This window comes from Citrus clementina, unplaced genomic scaffold (assembly GCF_000493195.1).
Source record: "Citrus clementina cultivar Clemenules unplaced genomic scaffold, Citrus_clementina_v1.0 scaffold_8, whole genome shotgun sequence".
In the NCBI taxonomy this organism is placed as follows: Eukaryota; Viridiplantae; Streptophyta; class Magnoliopsida; order Sapindales; family Rutaceae; genus Citrus; species Citrus x clementina.
The window spans coordinates 2396237-2419898 of NW_006262022.1; the positions used below are offsets into that span (position 1 = coordinate 2396237).

The window sequence follows — 23662 nt, forward strand, 5'->3', positions numbered from 1 at the left end:
TTGGACTAATAAGATCACGAATCCTAAAATGGAGACGAATTTTGACACTTAAATTAGACTTGACCAATCTAAATGCCAGTACTGCTGCACTTACAAGCTAATGAAACAATAAGTCCATGGTACTGATCCAACAAATTCGTGGCCGCTGCTATTATCCATCCTTAGCAAATCATTAATATTACCAGACCCTTGTCTCTGCAGCCGAAGAGGAATCAGATAAAACAGAAAGATCCAATTTCTAACTTAGACTTATCCTCTTCCATGACCAGTTATTAAAGGTTCAAGTGGCCCTTAGATCATCAGATGCCATTTTCTCCAATCTCTGTAATTCTCCAAAGAATGCTGCCCCCACCCCCAACAAAATGATGGTACAAGTGTCCAAAAAATTGTGGTTATGAAATTGTAAGATGTGATTGCCTGTAATTTGATGAGTGGCGTAGTAGTGTGCGTTTTCCTTCTCGGACTTGGTTGTTTGGTTGCAATTGGAAGATGTTCTTACCTGGTCCTGGGATCGAACGACACTTCATCACTTATAGAATCGAATGTGGAGATAAATCATATTGACTACCAGTTTAGGAACTTAAAGTAGCATATGTCTGACTTACTGGTTGAGCTTCTTGGAGAAGTATTTAGGATGTAGTGTTGCAGCTCTATCCAGAAGACTCCAAATTAACTTACTTTACTCTTACCAAAAAGGACAAAAAAGGAAAAAAAAAAAGATTTACTGCAGGTCAACGAATCTAATGGATTATGTTGTTGGGATTTGATATTAGCCAGTTCCATGGTGTCTCGCAAATAATTTGAAGTATTTATTGAGAAGTTCTTAGTTTCTCGAAAAGATTTTAGTTCGCAGTGTGCTTCTCCTGTGAAAGTGCGTATTGATGATTTGTAAATGATAACCATGGTCGAACAATTGATGAAGGAAATTGAACAAAGTATTTCATAATCAGGGTAAGAGAATCCCTTATAGACTCTGTTAAATGTAAGTATAGGCACCAGGAACAGTAATAGGCATCGAAATACAAGATTATTGAAATTGACGGTATCTCTTAGTGGCTTTTTTAGCTACAACACGCATAATGATAGGAAACATAAGAACTCGGAGTTTTTTTTTCTAGTTGTTAGGCAGAACCACCATCCTTGTTGAAATTATGGGCTCCTACCCTTGTTAGTTTTTGTACTTGATGTATTAATAAATTAAGAACTGACCCAATAGAAAAGACCGTAAAAAGAAAATTTCAAACTCAGTAAGAGGACTGATGGATCAGAGTCGGAGATTTAAGTCAAGCTTGAGAGGCTCCGGGGGTGGCTCTGGAAGTTGTAGATTCAAGCGAAAGCTGCCTGGCCACATCACATCTGTTGCTTCCTCTAGCACGTAAGGTGTCCATGCCATTCCAAACCCTGTGTCGGCATCATTAAACCTTGCTCCAACACCAGCTCCGTCTCTGCTTGGCTTGTGCACAAGTGAATGGGCCCTGACACCTAGTGATCGAACCATATTAGTGTGGACGGGCAAGCCCATCATTGTCATCATTCTCTGGGATTGGTATCTTTTAGCTGCACCTCTCTCCCTCTTGTGGGCGTTCTGATGGCCTCCGAGTGCCTGTGAACTGAAAAACTTCCTCATGCAGAAGTTGCATGAGAAAACCTTAGCGGTAGTCGGCCTTGCTGGTGAGTCAGGATCTCTGCTTGTCGAGAGTGAATTCCCTCCTAGCTTCAAGTTCAGCCACTCTCCAGGATTGTCATCCCCAATCTCTTCATTGTTATTATCCCCGATTGTTATGTCACCAAGTTTCTCATTAGTTACCTCATCTTTCTGGATAATCATTTCTCTACTAATCTTAACTTTGGTGAGGGTGTTCAAGGAAATTTTAGCTTTGCGGAGTGATTTTAGCTGACTCTTCAAAGAGTTGGATCAAATAGGGGAGGAAATAAGTGGAAAGAGGTATCGGCAATGGAAAGGTTCAGGGATTGGATTATTTTATTTTATTTTATTTTATCTCATTTCAATTCAGTGACCCCACGTCTTGATGCTTGGTGTTCCAGGGGACAATGCTTATGTCATCTTTACTATTGCACTTGTCAAGCTTAGGATTCCCCACTTTTCATTTTTCTACTCTCCTTTTTCTCTTCCACAAATTAAACCAACGTTTTACGTGGTTCTCTTTTGTCAGTAGCTCCTGAAATCCAAGGTTGACAACCCATCAACAATTGCTTTTAAGGTTAAAATCATAAAGCAATGAAAGTTGTTACCTTGTATAATTATCAGTTAACTTTTCTATAAATGTTTGATGAATATATAAGATAATAAAATTATGTTATTTTTAAGTTTGTTATTTTTTTATTAAACGATTGTAGAAAAATTATGTATCTTATATTATTATATAAGGTAACTAAAGTCTAAACTTATAGCTTACTTATAATTATCAATTAAATAAATTAATTTGCAGCATTTTCATTTATATATGCATGCATAAATTTTGATGCACCATGTGGTATTAATTGTGCACTTGTGTTTGTTGGGATCTAAAGTTTTGATTTTTGCAATATTAATCGATGTATGAGTGATCTATCTATTTAGGTCCCCGGCACACAAGCTAGATGATTGATATTCCAATGCGCCTCGATTTCACGTACATCTTCGCTTTCTCTTTTGGTATAACTTCAAAGTCCAAAATTTGAGTTTTTAGTAGTAGAAACAAAATAACTTATTTAATCTTTAAAAGTTCTACTTAAAAACTACTAAATAATAATAAAAATTTTGAAAAGAACTTATAGGATTAAATAAGCATTTATAATCATTAGATAAATCATATCAAAGTGACTAGGACAAGCACTAACAGGTGATTTTTAAATCTTACATGATTTAATTTCCTAGATACGTATCGATTGCGATTAGGAAGTTTCATATAGTGACGAGGCACATCACACAATGCTGCATACTTTTAAGGCAGTATAATTGCACTCACCACACCGGAAGCAGATGTATATCCTGATGAAATTAGTGAGTGAGTGATAAGCTGTGCTGAATGTGAATCAAGATAATGAAGTGGGTGGTGGTGGTGATGGTAGGATGAGCTTTGCATTTTCATTGCCTGATGATTAATATGTCATGGGGCCCAAAGCATTGCCAATAATGGCGATAAAAGCAGGAAATAAGATGGGGTTGCATCTCACCATTTTTTTTTTTATAGTGTTTCTATCGAACAAGAGGATCTATGTGGGTGTCTTCATGTTGGGGTTTCTGCCCGTTCTTTTTAATCATGGAGTGGGCAATTTATATGTACAGTAGTAGGAAGCGGGGGAAGTGCATCGAGAGCCACTTGTATTTATTCCGAGTTCTTTTGGTCATAAAAGCTGGAGCTCTGCAGCCCACAAGGATTTGTTTGCTGCATGGTTACTCTCTCTCTATCTATCTCTCACTTAATACACCCACACAAGACAAGAAAAGACTCCTTTACCCCACCAGTGAATTTTTCAATTCTGTTAAGTAGAAAATCAGGGTTAATTTTCCGGACAAACATCCTCTCCTAATCTGAGCTCTTATGAGCTTTTAATAATCTTGTGTCATGTGTATTTAAGTGATAGTGTATGAATAGAATTTAATTTTTTTATTTATTTTTATTTATTAACTACCAATCACACATGTGTATTTTTACTCATAAGGAAATCAGATTATGAGAGAATCATAATCCTAATTTTCCTTCGCCACTGTCTTTCATTCAACACATTCAGAGGTTGACTTTTTGTTTTCCTTGGTGAGATTTCAAAAGTAACGTTTATCAAGGGTTAAAGATAGGGGTGGGCATATTTTAACCGAACCGATCCAAACCGACCATTTGGATCGGTTCCATTAGTAAAAAAACTGGTTTCGGTTTATTGGATTGCAAACCGACATCACTCGGTTTGGATTTCAGTTTGGAAGGATTCCAAACCGATTCAAACCGATCCAATCCAGAAATATTATATAATTACATTATATTCTAAGTTAAGCAATCTAACTAATTATATTTATCATTTTATGCAGATTTTGACAAATCAAAAGTAATTGGGCCATAAGTTTTGACGGACAAGATGCACAATATTTTAATTGTCAAATGTTGTTCAAGTTTATTTTAATTTTGTGAGTTTGTTTTGAATGAACATGTTAAGAACTTTTTTATTAGGATATATTATGCTGTAAACTTGTATGGATGTATCTTTGAATTGTTATGTAGATATCAAAGTAGATATGAATAATATAAAAGAGGTATCAATTTGGATTACGGACACAAAAAAATAACAAATAATTTAGGTAAAATAATATAAAAGAAGTGAGCTTTTAGCTAATAAGCTCAAACCGAGGGTCCAAACCGATCCAGTCGGTTTAGATCGGTTCGGTTTAAAAAAATTTTAGGTTGATATCGGTTTGAAAATATTTCAAACCGATAAGTTTGGATCAGTTTGAGAATATATCTCAAACCGATCCAAACCGAATTTACCCACCCCTAATTAAAGAGGTTATTTTATTTTATTTTAATTGCCACCTTCCAAGGAAGAAGAGGAAAGGTTAAAAACAAGTAAATGTTGACTTGATTCCCTCTTCTGGACGGTGCATTAACTTTCCTTCTACCATCTTTTCCATTTTCTTACCTGTGACCAAAGCTCATTATTATAAAGACAGACGTAGTTTGGTTGAGGTAGTAAAAGGCTTTTATTTTAAAAATAAAAAAGTTTGGGGATTCGAATTTCACTTATATGATTGGAGAGGAAATTAGATTTGTCCACTATCATGGATTTGTCCACAGTATGCTAATCCTTAATAAATTGTGGACGATTCTAATTTTTAATAAAAAAAATCTATTATACTATTACAAATTGAAAAGTAGGAGCAAAAACTTGAGAGTTGTCAAGAGAACTTGGGTTTTGCACCGTATACCTATTTTACCATAGCCATTTCCCTTTATGGTAGTGTTCCGAGGCTAAAATTTTATTGGACAAATCATAAATCTCAATTTAGTTAAAATTTTAGTTTGAAATCTTAAAATTAACCCCAATAATTCATTGAGAGATTAAGGATAGGCCAATTAAAGCGTGGGGATACATTTGAGACTTTTTTTTTTTTCAAGTGCCTTGTGAAAGAAGGCATCAGAACTGGTAACTTTCAGATCAAACAGAGGTTGATTGAAATCTTTAAGTGGCCTTAAGTGGTGAAAGAAAATTGGCTAACTCGAAAGTGGGGGTATATTATTAGATTTTAATAGCTATAATCAGATTGAAAATAGATAGTTAATTGAGGGATTTGACATAATTATTCCCTTAATTTATTCTTTGCTGCTGACAGATCCCAAGAACAGAATAAAATTGGCACTGCTGACGCCAAAATAATTGGGGATAAGGGATTGCTAGCGATAACGATGATGATGCAAAGTGATCAAGTGGCTCTGTCCATTACTTTTGGAATCAGTCGCAAGCTTTTGTGCACTTGACTTCATAACTGGTTTTCTTAGAGCGCAAACATAGTCTTTTTTCAGCAGTGGGAGGTTTTTTTTTTTTATGTGATTTGATAGAGTTAGTTTTTAATATTATTAAATCGCACGATCTTATCTTATAATGTATTAAAAAATAATTTATTAAATCTCATGACTTAATAATGTGTCTGTATTAAAAAAAATGAAAGTGTTCGAACTTGAAAATAATTACACAAACATGAGAAATAAAAGTAAAAAGGATATAGAGCAGCAAGAGAATCGTCCAAATAATTGCTTTAGCTGGCTTCCATTTTAGCTGTAATCTTAGGAATATAATGATTCCCTTATTCACTTTTTAAATGATGAAAATGTGAGATAAGAAAATTATATTTTAAATTTTATCTCAAAATCCAAGGAACTTTTATGCCCTGAGGACTATTTGGTTAATAATGGTCCAAGTGAAATTGAAAAGCTTTGATGGACCACTTGAAATGAAAATGCAAAGTACATGTCTTCACTTATTTATTTCTTTATTTATTTTTTTTCTGGGATCAGTTCTATTTAATCCAGAATGTGGCGGGTTGAACAATTTGCATGTGGCCCCAATTACTTTCTTTACAATGGGGAACTCAACTACTTTTCTCTGGTCTACACATTGATTGAAGAAGCTGTCTACTTTTCTTGTTAAAGAAAGATAATAAAAAGTAGATAGATGATCAAAGATCAAGTCCAATTGAGGTTGAGTTTGGAAAAGCTTTCTGTGCATTACTTTTCATAATCTTAAAGATTAAGCTGGCCATGGGAGAGCAGATTCTCAGAAAATTCTTTACCAAGTTCTTTGAAAAACCAATTAATAATTTTTTGGAGCTTATCTGCTATGAATGTTTATATCTTTTTATTTTATTATATTTTATTTTATTAAATTTGTGAGTCTTTGTTTGCTTCTAACAAAAATGCTTTTCCAAACAAACTCTAGACTTCCAATTACACTTTTTCCTTTTTTTTCTAATACAATCTGTTGATATTAAAATCTGGGTGTATTGAGAATATTGATATTGACCTATTGAGAGTCTAAATACATAGAATACTAATATAACTATAGAGTCTAATGAGCACGACTTGAAAATTTTGCACGATAAAGTAATGTATATATACATATTGATATTGCAATGGGTCGAACAATATCTATAATGATATACATGGGCCTAGGGAAGTCTGAATAAATAGAATGAAAGCATAGCTTTAAGAGTATGCTGGGTGTGACTTAAAAATTTACGCCAATAGAACATTGTTAACCAAGCCGAAGAACAGGAGAAAATTGCACCCATTTTTATCATTTGTGGGAATTAAACCAAAGTCAGAATGCCTAGTGAAAAAGAGTTCGATATCCAGCCAAAGATGGCATCCAAAGAACTTTGGAACAAGCAGAAAACGACAAACATAAACGACAGCGTAAACTGTGAAACAGAACCGTAAAAAAGCTGAAGCATGAATAAAACGGAGAAGATAAAGCTCAGAAGTGAAGTCGCTTTACAAACCAACTATTTATGGCAGCGCTCTCAAAAGATATGCAAAATGACAATATTTGGCACAAAATTTAGTACTAGTAGCGATGGGCCACCTTCTCAACTACGTTGCGTTGGGACATTGCCCCAACTTCATCCGGTCAGAGCTCCAGTTGCTGCCGCAAACTGACAAACGGGTCAATCAAGTGGGTCATGCGGCATCATCAACCGATGGCAGCAACCCTCATCCACAGTTTCTATATTCCAGTGACTTGCTGCTAAAGTGCTAATTGCTCCTGTCAATAAAAGCGCATCACGTGCTGCACTGTATTCGATTTTGCCATGATCAAATCTTCCCTTCGCCTCAGGATTATGAGCAACTGATCACAGAATACTCAACTAAGTATATCAACAAGAAAAAGATCTAGAGACAAGAGAAGGAACAATCTGCCATACGTCGGGTTAATAATGTCAATATGTCATGTTGCCACAATTTTCTTTTTTCACTTTTTTAAGACGTTTTATGAGCAATTCAACTTGTAACTTAAAGAAGTGCCACCAGAAACTTGTCTATATATCATTGGAACCGAACGATGCATGGTAGACATGGCCTATCGGGAAACCTAAAAGCTAGGTAACGGTATCTTAATAGGGTTCATCCGCTAGAAGTGACAATTCTGATTCACTATTGCTGCCCACATGAATCCCAGCATATCATGAGAGAGATGAAATTTTGAAGTCTTACAACCTGAAGATCTCTCACTTGGTAGGAAATCAATGGTCTTAACCACCAATCAAAACAGTGTTTGTCAAAGCCAAACCATTCAAGAACTCTCCAATCTAGCAAGCCAAGTGGTGTTCGGGAGTCACCATTAAACATTTTGCGACTGAGTAGTTCAAATAACGCTGCAATGAATTCACTGAACAAATATATGACAAGAAAGAGACTAAAAGCTAATGATCAACAAGGAAAGATACATAGTCATGAACATGTACGATGCAACCATCTATAAGATTGTTCACTAAGTTGCAAAAATTCCAATTCTATTCTCAAAAGTAGCATAACAGATGGATTTTTTTTTTCCAGGTCTAAAAAGACCTGTAACTCCCCCACAGAACTCTCTTCACTGCCTCAATAAATTCTTGCACTTCATTGTGCTAATGCACCAGCCCTTCAAGTAACTGCAAGCCAACAGTGAAAAGTCATCGTAAAATATCTGAATCACATTGAACGGACATTTCTGAAGATGTAATAAATCCAAAGACACATGACTGTCAAGTTTACTCATCATCCATGCAAAACAAGTTTACCAGTTGAAATGTTAATCTGAGACATCTTTATTAACAAAAAGTAAACATTTTTGAATACTAAGTTCTGAAATCTACATGCATGCAGAGCAAATACATGATAATTTACAGGGAAACTCTAAAAGTGGAAAACAGTTTATATAGATGATGACAAAAATACCAGATACCTCATGGGCTTACACTATTAGATAATCATCTTTTAGAATTATTATTTCCACTTACTACAGATTCTCTATGCAGTGCTCCCAAAATACAGAAAATTAACTTCTTTGATTGCGAAACCACTCCCCACACAAACAGATCACGATCAGTAAACAGTAAAATTCATTACATTATATTACTTCCTGCAGCATGAATGAAAACATTGACACTCAGAAGACACACAATGCAATTTACCAACAGCAGCCTAGTGCTTCCAAATTTCCATCTCAGGGATAGCAAGACATTTTGTTTGACAAAAGTTAAGATAGCATATTTGCTCTGAAATTTTACAGGAGTACTTCCAAAATTTAAAAAATACAAAAAATTCCTAGTCACTGTTATACTGCAGAAGACTAATCTTTTCACCTTCAGAAAGGGATAGATAGGAGGGCAAAGAAAGGTAAGCTGAGAATATAACAAAACCAACATGTAAACTAATCAGCAACAACAATTTCTTCATTACCATTAATTTTTTTGGAGTATTAGTGACTATTGAAAGAGCAATAATGAATTAGTAGGAAAGGATGAGGTAAAGAAGTAAAGAAATCAAAGTTTAAAAAGGAGCATGAGATACAAATAAAGCTTACAAAATAACCGAGAGACATTACAAAAATCTTTTAGTGCATAAAAACAACCAGATGGAAGTAAAGAACACAATAGATAAGGCTTGATTCCTCAGATTAACTATTAGTTCTATAATAGCATAAATGAACAATTGCGATACATGTATGTGATACACCATTGGATCAAAGCCTCTACGTTCATTTCAAAGGCTATTATTCACTAAAATAAAATTGATTGTTACACCATTTTTTTTAATAGAAAGAGATGTGTAAAACAAGAAACCTACAATGCAGCATCATTCCCGTGCCTTTAGCTGATTGGAACTCCACGCAGGTCACCCATCTTTTCCATTCCTTCCTATAAATCCCAATCCCAATTTTTTCTTATCAACTATATTAATTTTATAAAAAAGTGAAACAAAAAGGCCCATCTGGTTATGCCAATCTTATCAATATAACACAGAAGTAATAATAAATCAATTAAAAAAAATAACACAAAAAAATTTCTGGGTTAAATTCAAGTTAACAACTCAACATCATTATGTTTTCAGTTTTCCGTGCGTCCTAGAAAAGACTCACAAAGAGACTACTAGCGATCTTGACAAGTACGGCGGAAGGTACCGTGAGACAGTTCAGAAAATGCTCGCGGGTTGACAGACAGGGATGGGAAGCTGCCTGCAGCTGCCAGACCGTGGAAAGGCAAAAACGAAGCAGTGCAACCTAGTTCCCCCAAATTCCTGCAAATAAATATATGTAACAAAACCAATGTAAATAGAACAGAAAAACATTTAACCGTATACTCTTAAAAAGAATAGCACAAATCAAAATTCAAATAGTGTTAAGCTGGAAACAAAAATATTATGATAAGATGAGCCTTACTAAACAACAATAACAAGCAAAAAAAGAGACTAAAAACCAAAGAAACTTTTGTTTGTAAGAAAGTCTAACTGAAAGGAAAGTAAAGTTAAAAAAAATTCATTATGATAATTAGGAACCTTAAAAATCTAAATAGAAGACCCACTTATTGCATTCTGAGACTCAAAAAGATTGTTTACAATATGCAAATCAATTCCACAAATAACAGCAAATTCCAAATTCTCTATAATGGAAATGTACTCACAAACAAAAAGAACAATTTTTTATCTTTTCATACTATTCAAAGCAATAACTGGAAACACTTATAAAAAATCATAACAATTAAAATTATTTGAAATGTTAAATCATAATTCACTAATAATAAACAAATGAAACATAATAAATAACGATACAGATCTACAAACACCGGTGAAGCACCTAAAGGAAAGTTCACTTATTTATCCGATAATATAGCGTAATTGAAAAATAAATAAACGATATTCAGCATTTTTTTTTTGTTTTCTCCGGAAACAAAAAGGGACCTGGGAGCGACGGAGGAGAAGCGGCGGGAGGGGAGGCGGGGGGCCGCTTCCGGCCGACGGATGCGGGGGATCGCCGGCGGAGAACGGAGGGACGAAACCCTAGACAGCGAACGTGACAGTGATCCAGCACTTCGCCAAGCCATTTTCTTTCTTTCGAACGGTGAAATGAAGGGAAGAGGCGAGGGTTTTCTATTCGTCAGGGGATTAGGGGTGGGTTTTTTGTTTTTTGTGGTTGAGCATGATTGTTGATGTTGATCAGTGGCTGAGATCCGTCAGATTGATTGACTTTTTTCATTTTCGTCAACAAAAGGTTTGAGATGCTGACGCTTTGGTTTCGACCGTTAGATAGCTGCTGATCTGTGTCATTGCACATTTTTTATGGACATGTACTGTATAATGTACCGGACCCCGACCTCAGCCCGGCCCATTAAAAAAAAAAACCAAAGTACAGAAATAACTCAAACGCAGAAGTGGTCGCTACTTATACAGCGCACACGTAGCCTCAACCTCAAGCGTTATACGAAAGGACGAAATTAACCTCGCATATTTGTTCATTACTTCAAGAAATAGTCTTAACTAGTTCATAAAATACAGCAGCAGAGCAGCTAAAACATCGGAATATAATTCCCAAATTCCTTGTAAAAGTATAATGTAACAGACATATCGAAAAAATTATGAAAAAAAATTGAAGAAATATAATTAAAAAAATTGGTGAGAAGCACGGTACAGCTGCTATACCATAGACTGATGTACGTTGGTGCATTTTAGCTGTCGATTGAATGTGTAAATTTTCCCAGCTGATAAATTCACTTTGACACTCGTGCCTCTATAATGTAAAGTCTTGAATGAATCATGATCGTTATTAGAATAATTTGAATAAATTCCAACTTCATGAAGATCCCCGTCTTTCCAGCATATGCTGACAGTCTCGCCACCGCGAGCTTTCAGTCCTTTGACACATCCGCTCGACCATTTATCCCAGGGAAGAGCAGGGAGTAAGTACAGGTCATTCAAGGTGCTTTGGACAAGCATTTCTGCGACTGCCGCTGTAAAACTGAAACCACAAGTTGCCGAAATAGAAAGGTAAGGCGAAAATGTAATTCTGCCAAGATGAAAACTAAATATCATCAGGAAGAAAATTGAAAGTTCAAATATGTTCTTGGGAAAACGATTTTAAGAGATACTTCATTTCGACACTAAAGGAGAATTCTTAAACTGTTCATCTACTAAAGGAGAATTCTTAAACTGTTCATCTTACTCGCCTAAGTTTTACTTGCTTTACAAGCTTTAGGATGATGTTGAAGAGTTAAAATTTTCTATCCCTGAGTTGGTCATTGGTTCATAATGCAAGATCATTACATTTCAAAGCTTTTCTTCTAAATTTGCCCGCAAAAACACCCAGAGCTTTGGTTACCATGCATTTCCACTGATAAACAGAGAGTCAGTGAGCTTACCCGAAGTTGGCATCAATCTGGAAAGGAGGGTGAGCTGCAAACAAGTTACTGTAGAGGCCACCTTCAAAATGCTTCTCATGTTCTGGATCCACCAAGTTAAACAAACGCTTGACCATCCGATATGCATGCTCTTGATCGTGGAGACGTGCCCACAAAGCAGTTTTCCACGTAATTGACCATCCTGGACCTTCCTCTCCTGTTCCCAAGGATACAACACCAGAGACAACATTCTCCAATAATCCAACAACAGAGATGATAAACTTAGCACTCATAATGTCACAAACAATTTAACTGAGCAGAAGAAAGCTGCAAACTGGCCACAGTTACTAAGAAAAAGATATCTCAGCAAGTTTTGACCTCTGTGAAGGGATGAGTAACAAAAATAAAACCAACTTTTGTAAGTTATTATCTAGTTCATCAACTTTCATGTTAAGTTAGAATATCCCTCTTTATACTTCTGTATGTTTAAGTTTTATTTTCTCCCTTGGAACAAGTTTTTAGTTTTCCATAAGTATTAGCATTTTATATTAATTAACTCTTTCCACTAGAATAATGTTTTATTTGTTAACTTAGGTGAAAATTGTCATTTTCAAGCCTACAAGCTATCATAGAAAGGAAGAATGGAAAGATTTAATTTCAATAAGATGATGGGTCACTAGATAGTCCTAAACTATGTGGCTATTGCGACACCAAAATGATTGATCAAGAAATTCAATACACAAACCTCGTTTCTGAAGGGTCTTCTCAGCAGCTTTACATAGGTCTGGATTTTTCTCAATGGTTATGGTGTGCCCTGGAAACAGGCCAAATAGATGAGACAAGTGTCGGTGATGCACCTCTGGATCCTTAAAGTCTTGCGCCTGCCCCAAAAAGTACACAATTTCTTAGGATACAACAAACTTGAGCAGTTTACATGTTGAGAAACTTGTATTCAGTCTACGTTGTACCCATTCCATTATTGATCCATCTTCCGCAATTTTGGTTGGACGAAGCCTAGGTAGAGACTTGAGCACTTTTTCTACAAGAGCATCTTCAGTTTTTTCCAAAACCTAATAGCAAAATGTATTTTAGGCTAGAATGGTAGAGAACTTATGAATATAGAATACTATGATTACCATGGCTAATGTAAATAACAGCTTTACCTCAGCAGCGGAAATAATTGCAGAAAAAACTTCTCTAATGATTGCCATATCCATGGTCGATGAGTAGCTCACACAAGCAAGCTTACCATCAGGAGCAATAAATTCATGTTCAGGAGAAGTTGAGGGGTTGGTTTCAAGATACCCATCATGGCCTTCAATCAACCAATCCAACAAAAATGATGCGCATCCTTCCAACAAAGGATATGCCCTCTTCTCAAGAAAATCCTATTTGAGCAGAACATAATACCAATCACCCACCAAATAAAAAAGGTTTCAACGGTATACTACTAACCAAAACATCTGACTACATGCTAGATAGAAACACAAGGTCTTTGGAAAAAAAGGGAAATAGTAGAATTAAATAGAAAACATTAAACATGAATTTGATAAGAAAGATAAGATTTCAAGTTTGAGTTTGTCCTAAGCCCAGGATCTCAAGCAACAGCAATATTTGAGACTTTTGAGTCAACGAAGTCTTCAACTTCAGCAATAACTGCACTTTCTAGACTCTATAAAGAGCATTGGCACGAATAAGGTAAAAATGAATGATTACAAACTTCTAGAAGAAATTTAGATTGTAGAATTAAGGTTCATATCAAATACAGGAAGAAGCAATCCATGTAAGTCCAGAATTCAAAACCTAGTGAACATATCTTCATTCTTGAGAGTGCAAGTATCCACCCACAAGGAAAATTAATAGAAAGCAGTGATTCATCCAAGGAATAAGCAGCTTATTGAAAATAGGAATCGTACTTTGTCCATTGTATAGTTGTAGTGCTCCCACAAATGTGTACAAAGCCATGCTCCACCCATTGGCCACAAAGCCCACACAACCTCACCTCGATCAGCAGATGATTTAGCCCATATATCAGTCTTATGATGTATAACCCAACCACTTGCTAGGTAGTTCACCTGTAACATTGCATGATAAATGACAAATATTTACTTTCTAATAGTCATGCACAAAGAAAATAAACTGCCCAGCAACAATCAGAGAGCAAAGCAAGAATATGGATGGAATATTTCTGAGTTTAGGCCATTTTATTTTATTAAGAAGAACTATATGCAACCCATCATCCCGATATCATCTCAGTTTAATAAAAATGTCAATTAGAACTAAGGGTGAGATCTATAAATTGTCATATATCAGTTCAACTTGAGAACACCTACTTTCAGATTGTCCCAAATAATTAAACAATATAAAGTTGAAGGGAAACAATTCTTACTTGCGCAGTTTTACTTCCATTAATTGACAGATAGGTAAGGAAATCAAACAATGGTTCCTGGCACTCGCTAAGATTGCAAGGCAGCGACTGCCAATAATTCATTTCAAGGTTGATGTTGACGTGAGGAGCTGAACTGGAGAATGATATAAATGAGTTAGTAAGATCCAGATAAAAATGATGCACTTGAAAGCAGAGTGTTATCCTTCTATCTGTTGAAAGTTAAGATTGTGCTGTCACTGACAGCAAGCATTTTACAAGTAATACAAATGCTGATCAAAGCCTTAATGTAGAAATTTAACTAACATTCTGTTCCCAGTACCAATCATGCTCCACATATGTCCCACTTTATCCTCTATCAATTCAAACATGCTAATTTAAGATGTTACTGAATTTTGTTTGAAATGATTAAAAGTGTCTGAGATAGAAACATCTAAATCAAGGAAATATATACAAAGAAGAAAATAAAACATACTCCCATGTTGGACTAAGATCTTCGTTCCATATGCCCTGCAGGTTGGCAACCTGAGTTCCAGGCCGTGAAGAAGAAATAAGCAAATATCGACCAAACTGGAATAAAAGCTCCACCAAGGATGGATCTTCATCAGTCTGAAAAGATTTCACCCTCTCTGCAGTAGGAACCGTATCAATATTTTCCTCGGAACATGTATCAGTTACAATGTCCTTGAGGCTTCTTGAAAGTTGAATTGAGACACGGTGAAAAAGCGTCTGATAGTCATCCAAATGGCGTGTGTAAAGATCGGAATACGATAGGTTTCTGATTGATTGCAATGCACTCATAGACTCAGAAGTAGGATCCTTTTTAGAATCTGAAGGATTGATGAATGGTCCATCAAATGAAGATGAAGCCACTAGAAGTAAAACAGCCCAATCCGAACCTTCAACTTTCAACTTCTTGTCCTCTAGGGCAGAAATCGTGCCTCTATCATCACTAATCTTTATCTCAAGAATTGCAGAAAATTGAATTCCCTTTGGATCATCATTTGCATTTGCTTTTGGTGGTATTCTTTTTCCAGGGCAACGTCCTTCCATTATAATCTGATTGTTTCCATTTACATAAGAATGATTATCTAACAGACTGTCCAGTGATACACTAAAGGATAAAGACCCAGATTCACTTCCAGAAATCTTTGTCACAATGACTTGGTCAGGATTAGAAGAAAAATGTTCTCTGGTGAATTCAACATTTCCCACAGAATATTTCACTCGGGCTGTTGCAGTATTTAAGTCCAGCTCTCTTCGATATGTTTCTTCAGCATACTTAAGATGCGAATCATCAAATTCTAGTTCGATATCCCCAAGAAGTTGGTAAACCTTCATCATCAGATGCAAATCATCAAAAACTGAATAAACTGTATGCAATTAATAGCAGCTTGCTTCATACAACACAAGCCTCACAGCGAGCATTAACAATAACAACATTGCAGTCAACACTTGGAATATGCTATTCACCGCAACCACAAGATGAATGCAATCCTTTTTAAAGTGCCTTAATTTTGTAAAAATCAGATGTCAATATAAGATATATAGCAAGTAACATACATACATCTGCAGGATGTCCAAACAACTTGACTGATGCAGCAGTAGCTTCAGCATATTGGCCACTATCCACGAGACTTCTCACATCTGATAAAGCCTTTGGAGCATCTGGGTTTGTATAGTCCCCTGGAACTCCCGTCCATAGCGTGTCCTCTGCACAATAATTAATTCAAATAATAAAAATCTGTCGGTCACGAAATTAATCCTCATTTACATTACGTATAATGTTAAACTTGCTTGCTTCTTTACATTATACCGTTGAGCTTTAGAGTTTCTGAGGGAACGCCGCCCCACACCATGGCTCCAAGCCGGCCATTGCCGATCGGAATTGCATCGGTGAAGTGCTTGGCTGGCCCGTTGAACGTGATCTTTAACGGGTTAGTAGTAGAAGTACTCTCAGCGTTCATCATTTAACGTGATCAGGGTCAGAAGATGCTTTTGCTGTTGGAAGTGAGCCCCTCCAGACGATATCACCAAACGCACGAGTCAAATGGAGTAGGACAAAGCGGAAGGACGGTTGCCGGGTCACTTTGAATCTGGTCGTGGGGTGTGATTAGTTTCAGATTAAATTAATAAATTATTTATTGGTTCCAACTCCCACGTCCGAATAAGGACAAAACAATTCGCCGTCTGTGGGGATCGAACCCACGACCACGTGGTTAAAAGCCACGCGCTCTACCACTGAGCTAAGACGGCCTGATCGAAGATTGTAAATATAAAGAAACATAAATTGCAGATAATTACTTCAAAATTAGATGTGGTTGAGCCATTTCGACATAGTTTGACGTCCATGGTTTGAAAAGGAAAGGGAATCAATATTTAAGCTATTTACTTGTTTCCCATTGTTTCCTGCAGCTTCTGAGTGGGTACATTGATATCATCTCAGAAGTAAATTACACATGCCAGAGGGAGTAATATCAGATCATCAATAAAGAATCGACAATTAAATGGTCATAAACAAATCAAGAATCTTTACACACCTTTACTAGTCCTAAGACATTAAAAGTTAATGAGAAGATTCTCTAATTATAAAGGAACCGAGTTCCTTTTGCTGATTTATTAGGAATTGCGGAATACAAAGTGTTTGCAGCAGCTTCTTAGAGAGAATAAGCCCTGACAAATTTTAACTTATTATTGAATGTGTATACTCGGCCGATTGATATATTTGCCGTCACTGTTCTTCCTCTATAATGTATTCTTTTAACAGAATTTTGTTCCTTCGACCAAAGACCAACTTCGTGCAGATCCCCTTCTTTCCAGCAGATATTGACTGTGACCCTACCACGCGCTTTCAATCCTTTTACACAACCGCTCCCCCATTTATCTCGGGGAAGTGCAGGAAGTAAGTAGAGATCCTTTACAGTACTCTGCACGAGCATCTCCGCAACTGCTGCTGAAAAACTGAGACAAAATGATGAGCGAGTTAATTGCTTTGCGAATGAGTAACATTTTCTACTTGACTTTGTGTCAATTCTGTTACTCTTATTAGTTTTCTTGCTCTGTTGAGCTTTTTCTTTACAGTTAGCACATTTTATATACATGTAAAGTTGCTGACATGCACACAAACTGCTGCTTACCCAAAATTGGCATCAATCTGGAAAGGCGGGTGCGCTGTGAACAGGTTACTATACAATCCTCCTTCATAATTAGCTTCGTGATCCGGATCCACCAAATCAAACAAATGCTTCACCATGCGATAGGCATGCTCACTGTTGCGAAGATGTGCCCACAAAGCGATTTTCCATGTGGTTGACCAACCTGGACCGTCCTCACCTGTCCCGATCAAGGAATGTACAAAAACACCAAAAACAATAACATTTAACATGTTGAAGTTTAAAATCAAGTAAAATTCCAACTAATAGATATTTTATGAAATGGCTAGTTATAAGCAATTAGCCAGCAGGGAGATCTTCTTGGTGTGAATTGCTGATTGTTCTGATAGTTGATTAGTGGACCATGGCAAAGTTGTATAAAATGGCTACGTGATATTGACTTATTTTCAAAGCTATTGAAGGAAAAGATATTCATGTATGTTCAATAAATAATCGCACTGCAAATGTTATATTAACTGGTTAGATTTATGATTATAAAACCTTGCTCTGTAATGTGCGTCTGTGCCTCAAAAATTGTGCTAATGTTTGAATGCAAAGATTTATTCAATATGACAGATCCTTCTCTACACATTTATATAGGCAGCCGAAAGAAACACAGGACATCAATTTGGCTTCAAATTGACCTTGAACTGAAGGGCGTTTTGCGATACAAGTAATCTAACCAATTAATTATGACACACATACCTCTTTTATAGAGGGTACTCTCAGCTGCTTTACAAAGGTCCGGAGTTTTATCAACAGTAATTGTGTGTCCTGGATACAGGCCAAAGAGGTGTGACAAATGTCGGTGATGGATGTCTGGATCCTGAAAGTCTTGTGCCTGCCACGAAAAAGAACAGAATCTCTTAGCCCATAATAACTAATAGCCTCTTCTAGATCTTTACTTCATCAAAAATCTAGAACATAAAAGCTTTATAAAGATCTGTGAAATTAAATTTCAAGCTACCCACATACCCATTCCATAATGGAACCATCTCTAGCAATTCTTGTTGGTAAAAGCCTTGGTTGAGCCTCAAGAACTCTTTTAATAAGAGCATCCTCATTTCTTCCAAGAATCTGTTTGCCATCAAAGTTTCTATCATATAACTATGCAAAGCTTATTAAGACCAAAACTGACTGTTATTTTATCACTTAGGATAAGAGCTTCACCTCAGCAGCAGAAACAATTTCAGAGAAAACTTCTTTTATGATTGAAATATCCATTGTTGACGAATAGCTCACACTAGCCTGCTTGCCATCAGGAGCCACAAACATATGCTCCGGAGAAGTTGATGGGTTGGTTTCCAAATATCCTCCAGGGCCTTCAATCAACCAGTCCAACAGAAACAATGTACATCCTTCCAACAAAGGGTATGCCTTATTTTTAAGAAAATCCTAATATGTAGAAAATGTTAGAAATCACTTACAAGAAAGAAAAGTTCAAATTAAAAAAAAAAATTATGTACAGTATTGTGCAACAATATCACTTGGGCCATTTTTAATTCTGATTCCCATGGGAATGTAATTAAGAAACGACTGATATGACTAAAAAGAACGGGATTGCAACTACTATTGCAGAAAATGACTGCACGCTTATCACTCAGAAGAATTATCTGGTTCATGAAATCAAAATATCAAGGTTTCCGCATCTGAATGTCTTATCAACACAAGTCTCTATGTTCTGTTCAATGAGCAAGTGCTCACCGTGAGAATTTCCCAGAGTCCTTTATAATACAAATTTCAAGCAAAAATTTAACCTAAGCAAGACGTGGACTATCTAACAAAATCAGTATCTTACTTTGTCCATTGTGTAAGTATAATGCTCCCACAGATGGGTGCAAACCCAGGCTCCACCCATTGGCCACATAGCCCAAACAGCTTGACCTCGATCCGGTGATGTTTTCGCCCATAGGTCAGATATTTGATGAACCACATAACCACTAGCTTCATAGTTCACCTGTAACATCCATGAACTAATTAATAAAAATCCATGTGCAAAGGATACAGAAAGGTGTTTTAAAATAAAAATATGATAAGTATTTTGCAGAAATCAAAGATCATGGATTCTAGTAGCAAGCTAGCTAGCATCAAAGATTAAAATGGCCTCAAATTCATTTTCCATTGGATCATTGATAGCTTCTGTAGCGTCTAGATGGGGTGATCAAGGCTTTACATTATTTTCCAGTTCTTTATCTAAAGGTTTGCTGAATAAATATCAGAATGCTCTTTTAAATTTTCAGTCTCTCCAACTTCACAGTAACCTCATATTAGAAGTTCCCAGACTACATGCAGAATCATACTGGAACCTGTGGAACTGTGGAAAAAAGAAAGAGAAAGAGACCCTGAGGAAAGAAAAGAGCATCTTACTTTCGCAGTTTTACTCCCATTGACTGATAGAGAGGAAAGGTAGTCAAACAATGGCTCCTGACACTCGCGAAGGTTGCAAGGAAGGGAAGGCCAATAGTTCATTTGAAGATTAATGTTCAAGTGTTGAGCAGCGCTGGAATTGAACAGAATGAGAGGGTTATGTAATGAAATTTCTAGATAAACTACATGAAGATTGCCGCAAATGGGTCAAACAGAGGTAATAACTGCAGTAGAAGCATATAACCCAAGGCATCAGTTCAATCATGCAATGCTTCCCATCATTTACAAATTTATGAGAGGCAAATCAAATAATATTTCTGATAGCAGCAACGCTGAGGTTGCTATATCATGTTGCACTATCTCCGTAACCCTTCCCAAAACCCAAACTTCCCGTACATTTATGTTATATGAAGATCACAGGAAACAAAAATCTCTAGATCCTTACTGAAAATACTTCAGTGGGAGAGAAAATAACAAGTCATCAACTTAAAATCATGAACATCAACATAAAATTGTCTGCAGAGTCCTTTCCACTTCCAATAAGATATCTATTACAGTTATAACTGCAAACAGCACCAGACAGTCATAAATACAGGAAACAAGTAGTGTAGCCAGGTAAAATAAGGCAAACACATCTAGCAAATACCTAAGTTAAATTGAAGGAAGAAAATAGGTAAGAAAAAATAGTGACTGTGGAGGAAAATAGAACAGAATGCAGAACATACTCCCATGGGGGCTCAATATCCTTATTCCATATACCCTGCAGGTTTGCTACTTGAGTTCCAGGGCGTGAACAAGAAATAAGCAAATATCGACCAAACTGGAATAAAAGCTCCACCAAGGCTGGATCTTCATCTGTCTGAAAAGATTTTACCCTCTCTGCAGTAGAAACTGTACCATGATCACTCTCCTTTATATGGGATGCATGATTATCTCTCTTCAGAGAACCATCAACACATGTGTTCTTGGAACTTTTTGAAAGTTGCAGGGAGACGCGATGAAAAAGACTTTGATAGTCATCCAAATGACGTGCATATAGATCAGAATATGACAAATTTTTTGTTGACTTCAATGTGCTGAGAGACTCTGATGTAGGATCCTTCTCAGAATCTGAAGGCTTAGTGAATGGACCATCAAATGAAGATGATGCCACCAGAAGCAACACAGCCCAATCACAACCTTCAACTTTCAACTTCTTGTCATCCAGAGTTTGTATAGAGCCCCTGCTTTCACTAATCTGCAAATCAAGAATTGCAGTAAACTGAACACCCTTTGGATTGTCATTCACCATCACTTTCGGCGAGGGCCTTTTATCGGGACAACTTCCTAGCATTATAATTTGATTTGTGCTATTTACTTGTGAATGATGATGCAACTTGCTATCTAATGACACTGTAAATGACAAAGAACCTGGTTTGCTTCCAGAAATCTTTGATGCAATGACTTGATTAGGATTAGAAGCAAAATGTTCCCTAGTAAACTCGACATCACCCACAGAATAACTTATTCTAGCTGTTGCAGTGTCTAAGTCCAACTCCCTGCGATATGATGGCACTGTATATTTAAGATGGGAATCATCAAATTCTAGCTTGATATCACCCAGAGGTTGGTAAACCTTCAAAATCACGAGAAAAATCATTTAGAGAGTAGTTGAATATTTTTGAAAGAAATAATTTATTTGCATATTCAAGAAGTTTAAGAACTTCCAATTTAGAAGAGAGAATCAAAAAGCCATATCCATCAAACAGATGATTCGCAATGAACAGTGGCACCAAGGTCAAGCATTGATTATGCTTTCAAAACTAACATGTTAGGCTAATGGCATTTCTAACTTCAGCCAGTGGTTAAGTTATATCTGAAGTTAATGCACTTATGTTGAAAACATTAAGAACAGACTCTGTGACAGAGCAGAGGATAGATCTAAAGTCAAATGTGCCTTAGGAAAAGATGCCATTAGTCAGGAATCAAACACAGAAGATAGTAAAATTTCTGATTAAGAAATATCTTGGGCACCATTTTCCATATAGCTCCAAATGTCTTAACATTTGGCTAAAATTCGAAAATATCAAATCATTATAAACAGGATAAAGTTCCAAGTGGAGTTGATGGAATAATTGGATTTTAATCTCTCATTTAGTTTTCAATGACCTCCATCCACAAGATGGAAAATACTTACAGAGACATATAATTTGTATGTATAGCTAATTTAAGTACAAGTTTACCACTGCTTAATAACTTTAAGATGAAAGTAGGGTGATCTTTCACCATTTTGAAACCAACCTTGAATCAGATAGCAAAATTCTACAATTGTGCGTGCATTTATTGTTATAAGCATTTTTTAGGCATAGAATAACGTACATCAGAAGGATTGCCTGACAACTTGACTGCCGCTTCAGTGGCTGCAAAATACTTGCCATTATCAACGAGTTTTCTGACCTCTTCTAGGGCTTCTGGAGCTTTTCGGTCAGTGTAGTCCCCTGGAGTCCCAGTCCAGAGGGTGTCCTCTGCAAGCAAATTGAAACCTCAACATAAGACACAAATAGTGTGAGAGAAAAATAGGCACTTTTCATAAAATCCCACCATTGCAGCAGAGTGAAACCATGTCTGTTAAAACGTAGTTGCAAATACATGATATGAATATCAAGTCGAATTACAATTTGAACATGGACGTTTATATCATCTGGTACACCAAGAAAACAAAAAAAAAAAATCCCACATTTATATAAAACCAATCCAAGCATTTGAAGCAACTTACAATATCACAAAGCAAAAAAGATAAAGTAAGATATCAATTACCATTAAGCTGGAGAATCTCAGATGCAACGCCACCCCAGACCATGGCACCAAGCCTGCCATTCCCAATGGGAATGGCATCCGTCCAGTGCTTAGCTGGCCCACCAAACGTCACTTTCAACGGCTCAGAACTCTCTCCTCCTCCATCCCCAACAGTACCACTCGGGTTCCACCAATCTTTCTCTGTTGATCGCCGAACCAGAACCCACTCTCCAATATCCTCCTCCTCCATTATCTCAATAAATCAAAAGTACACAACCCAACGAAGTGAAGCGAAGTAAAATGAAAGAGAGAGGAGTTGGTGTGATGTAATGACTCTGTCTTATGGCTGTGAGTCTAATGTCGATGGGTCAGTTTTGCATTGAATACGATGGCGTGTAGTGTCGTAAAAGCTGGGGGCCCAGTTTAACTGGCATTTTATTGAATTGATTTTGTGGCTTTAGAATTTGAAGGGAAGGGATAGATTTGTCGGACAAAGGGTGATTATACTAAGAGGGGCCATCGGTGTGAAGTACGGGACTGACGAGAATCATCACGAAATTGCCTAGGTAGATCACTCCATTTTCACGACTTTATTTGTGTTGTCGTTTTACTGTTACAGCTTTTCGCGGCACCGTCAATTAACATTTGATTCCCTGATCTTTTTTATTTTCTCCGAAAATCACATACTTTTCACATTTGTATCGTATAGGTCCTTACAGTTCGCTTGAAATATCCAAATTACCCCGCACGAAATAATAGGTCAATATTTTTTTTTAGCTTATAATGTTGAATTTTAAGCATAATAACTGTAACGTAACGACGGCAAAGACTATACAAATATGTGTTTATCAAAAATACTAAGTAAATAAAACTCATTTAAAATTTATTAGTATTAAGATTTTATCTGAACTTGATCTTTTATTAAGTGATATTGATGATTAATAAAAAAAATAAAGAAATTAAATTATATTCATAGTTCAAAATTATTAAAAAAATCAGATTAGGAGAGAATTTTCATCTATTTTATTAATGTTCTGTTCGGATTCAATACAACCATTAGTGATCATTGCCTATTTTATTGGGGTAGTGGTCACTAGTTAGGGCCCTATTTGTTATAAATTTTTT

At 36.3% G+C, this 23662-nt stretch overlaps 4 protein-coding genes and 1 non-coding gene across 13 annotated transcripts; all 5 read right to left on the bottom strand.

Annotated features, from left to right (window-relative positions):
- Nucleotides 1-92: 92 nt before the first annotated feature.
- LOC18034151 (zinc finger protein 4) lies at nt 93-2181 on the bottom strand. Its single transcript, XM_006422819.2, has one exon. It carries the CDS (start codon nt 1826-1828, stop codon nt 1265-1267), a length of 564 nt encoding a protein of 187 aa, XP_006422882.1. The 5' UTR covers nt 1829-2181; the 3' UTR covers nt 93-1264.
- A 4742-nt stretch (nt 2182-6923) lies between these two features.
- Nucleotides 6924-10670, bottom strand: LOC18035572. Of its 4 annotated transcripts, none has more exons than XR_002904306.1 (4): nt 10425-10670; nt 9607-9764; nt 9315-9385; nt 6924-8137 (listed from the first exon to the last, which is right to left on the bottom strand). XR_002904306.1 is itself a non-coding variant. In XM_006422822.2 (3 exons), the coding sequence occupies exons 1-2, from the start codon at nt 10565-10567 to the stop codon at nt 9617-9619; spliced, it is 291 nt and encodes a 96-aa protein (XP_006422885.1). In that variant the 5' UTR covers nt 10568-10670; the 3' UTR covers nt 6924-8137; nt 9607-9616. The 4 variants fall into 4 exon arrangements, 2 of the variants coding, with proteins under 2 accessions (XP_006422885.1, XP_006422886.1); XR_002904307.1 differs by having other exon boundaries at nt 9649-9764; nt 10425-10570; XM_006422822.2 differs by lacking the exon at nt 9315-9385.
- Nucleotides 10671-10954: 284 nt separating this feature from the next.
- LOC18034174 (alpha-L-fucosidase 2) lies at nt 10955-16340 on the bottom strand. 5 transcript variants are annotated; one of them, XM_006422827.2, is made up of 10 exons: nt 16060-16340; nt 15811-15956; nt 14719-15578; nt 14247-14379; nt 13774-13932; nt 13021-13245; nt 12826-12927; nt 12603-12738; nt 11879-12074; nt 10955-11478 (listed from the first exon to the last, which is right to left on the bottom strand). In XM_006422827.2, the coding sequence occupies exons 1-10, from the start codon at nt 16211-16213 to the stop codon at nt 11157-11159; spliced, it is 2433 nt and encodes an 810-aa protein (XP_006422890.1). In that variant the 5' UTR covers nt 16214-16340; the 3' UTR covers nt 10955-11156. The 5 variants fall into 5 exon arrangements, with proteins under 5 accessions (XP_006422890.1, XP_024034740.1, XP_024034741.1 ...); XM_024178972.1 differs by having other exon boundaries at nt 10955-11526; XM_024178973.1 differs by having other exon boundaries at nt 10955-11526; nt 15807-15956.
- Nucleotides 16341-16427: 87 nt separating this feature from the next.
- On the bottom strand, nt 16428-16499 carry TRNAK-UUU. Its single transcript has one exon. It is a non-coding gene; the product is annotated as a tRNA-Lys (tRNA).
- A 154-nt stretch (nt 16500-16653) lies between these two features.
- On the bottom strand, nt 16654-23104 carry LOC18034407 (alpha-L-fucosidase 2). 2 transcript variants are annotated; one of them, XM_006422829.2, is made up of 10 exons: nt 22559-23104; nt 22121-22266; nt 20488-21377; nt 19763-19895; nt 19194-19352; nt 18566-18790; nt 18371-18472; nt 18101-18236; nt 17381-17576; nt 16654-17204 (listed from the first exon to the last, which is right to left on the bottom strand). In XM_006422829.2, the coding sequence occupies exons 1-10, from the start codon at nt 22785-22787 to the stop codon at nt 16901-16903; spliced, it is 2520 nt and encodes an 839-aa protein (XP_006422892.1). In that variant the 5' UTR covers nt 22788-23104; the 3' UTR covers nt 16654-16900. The 2 variants fall into 2 exon arrangements, with proteins under 2 accessions (XP_006422892.1, XP_006422893.1); XM_006422830.2 differs by having other exon boundaries at nt 16655-17204; nt 20488-20999.
- Nucleotides 23105-23662: the final 558 nt, after the last annotated feature.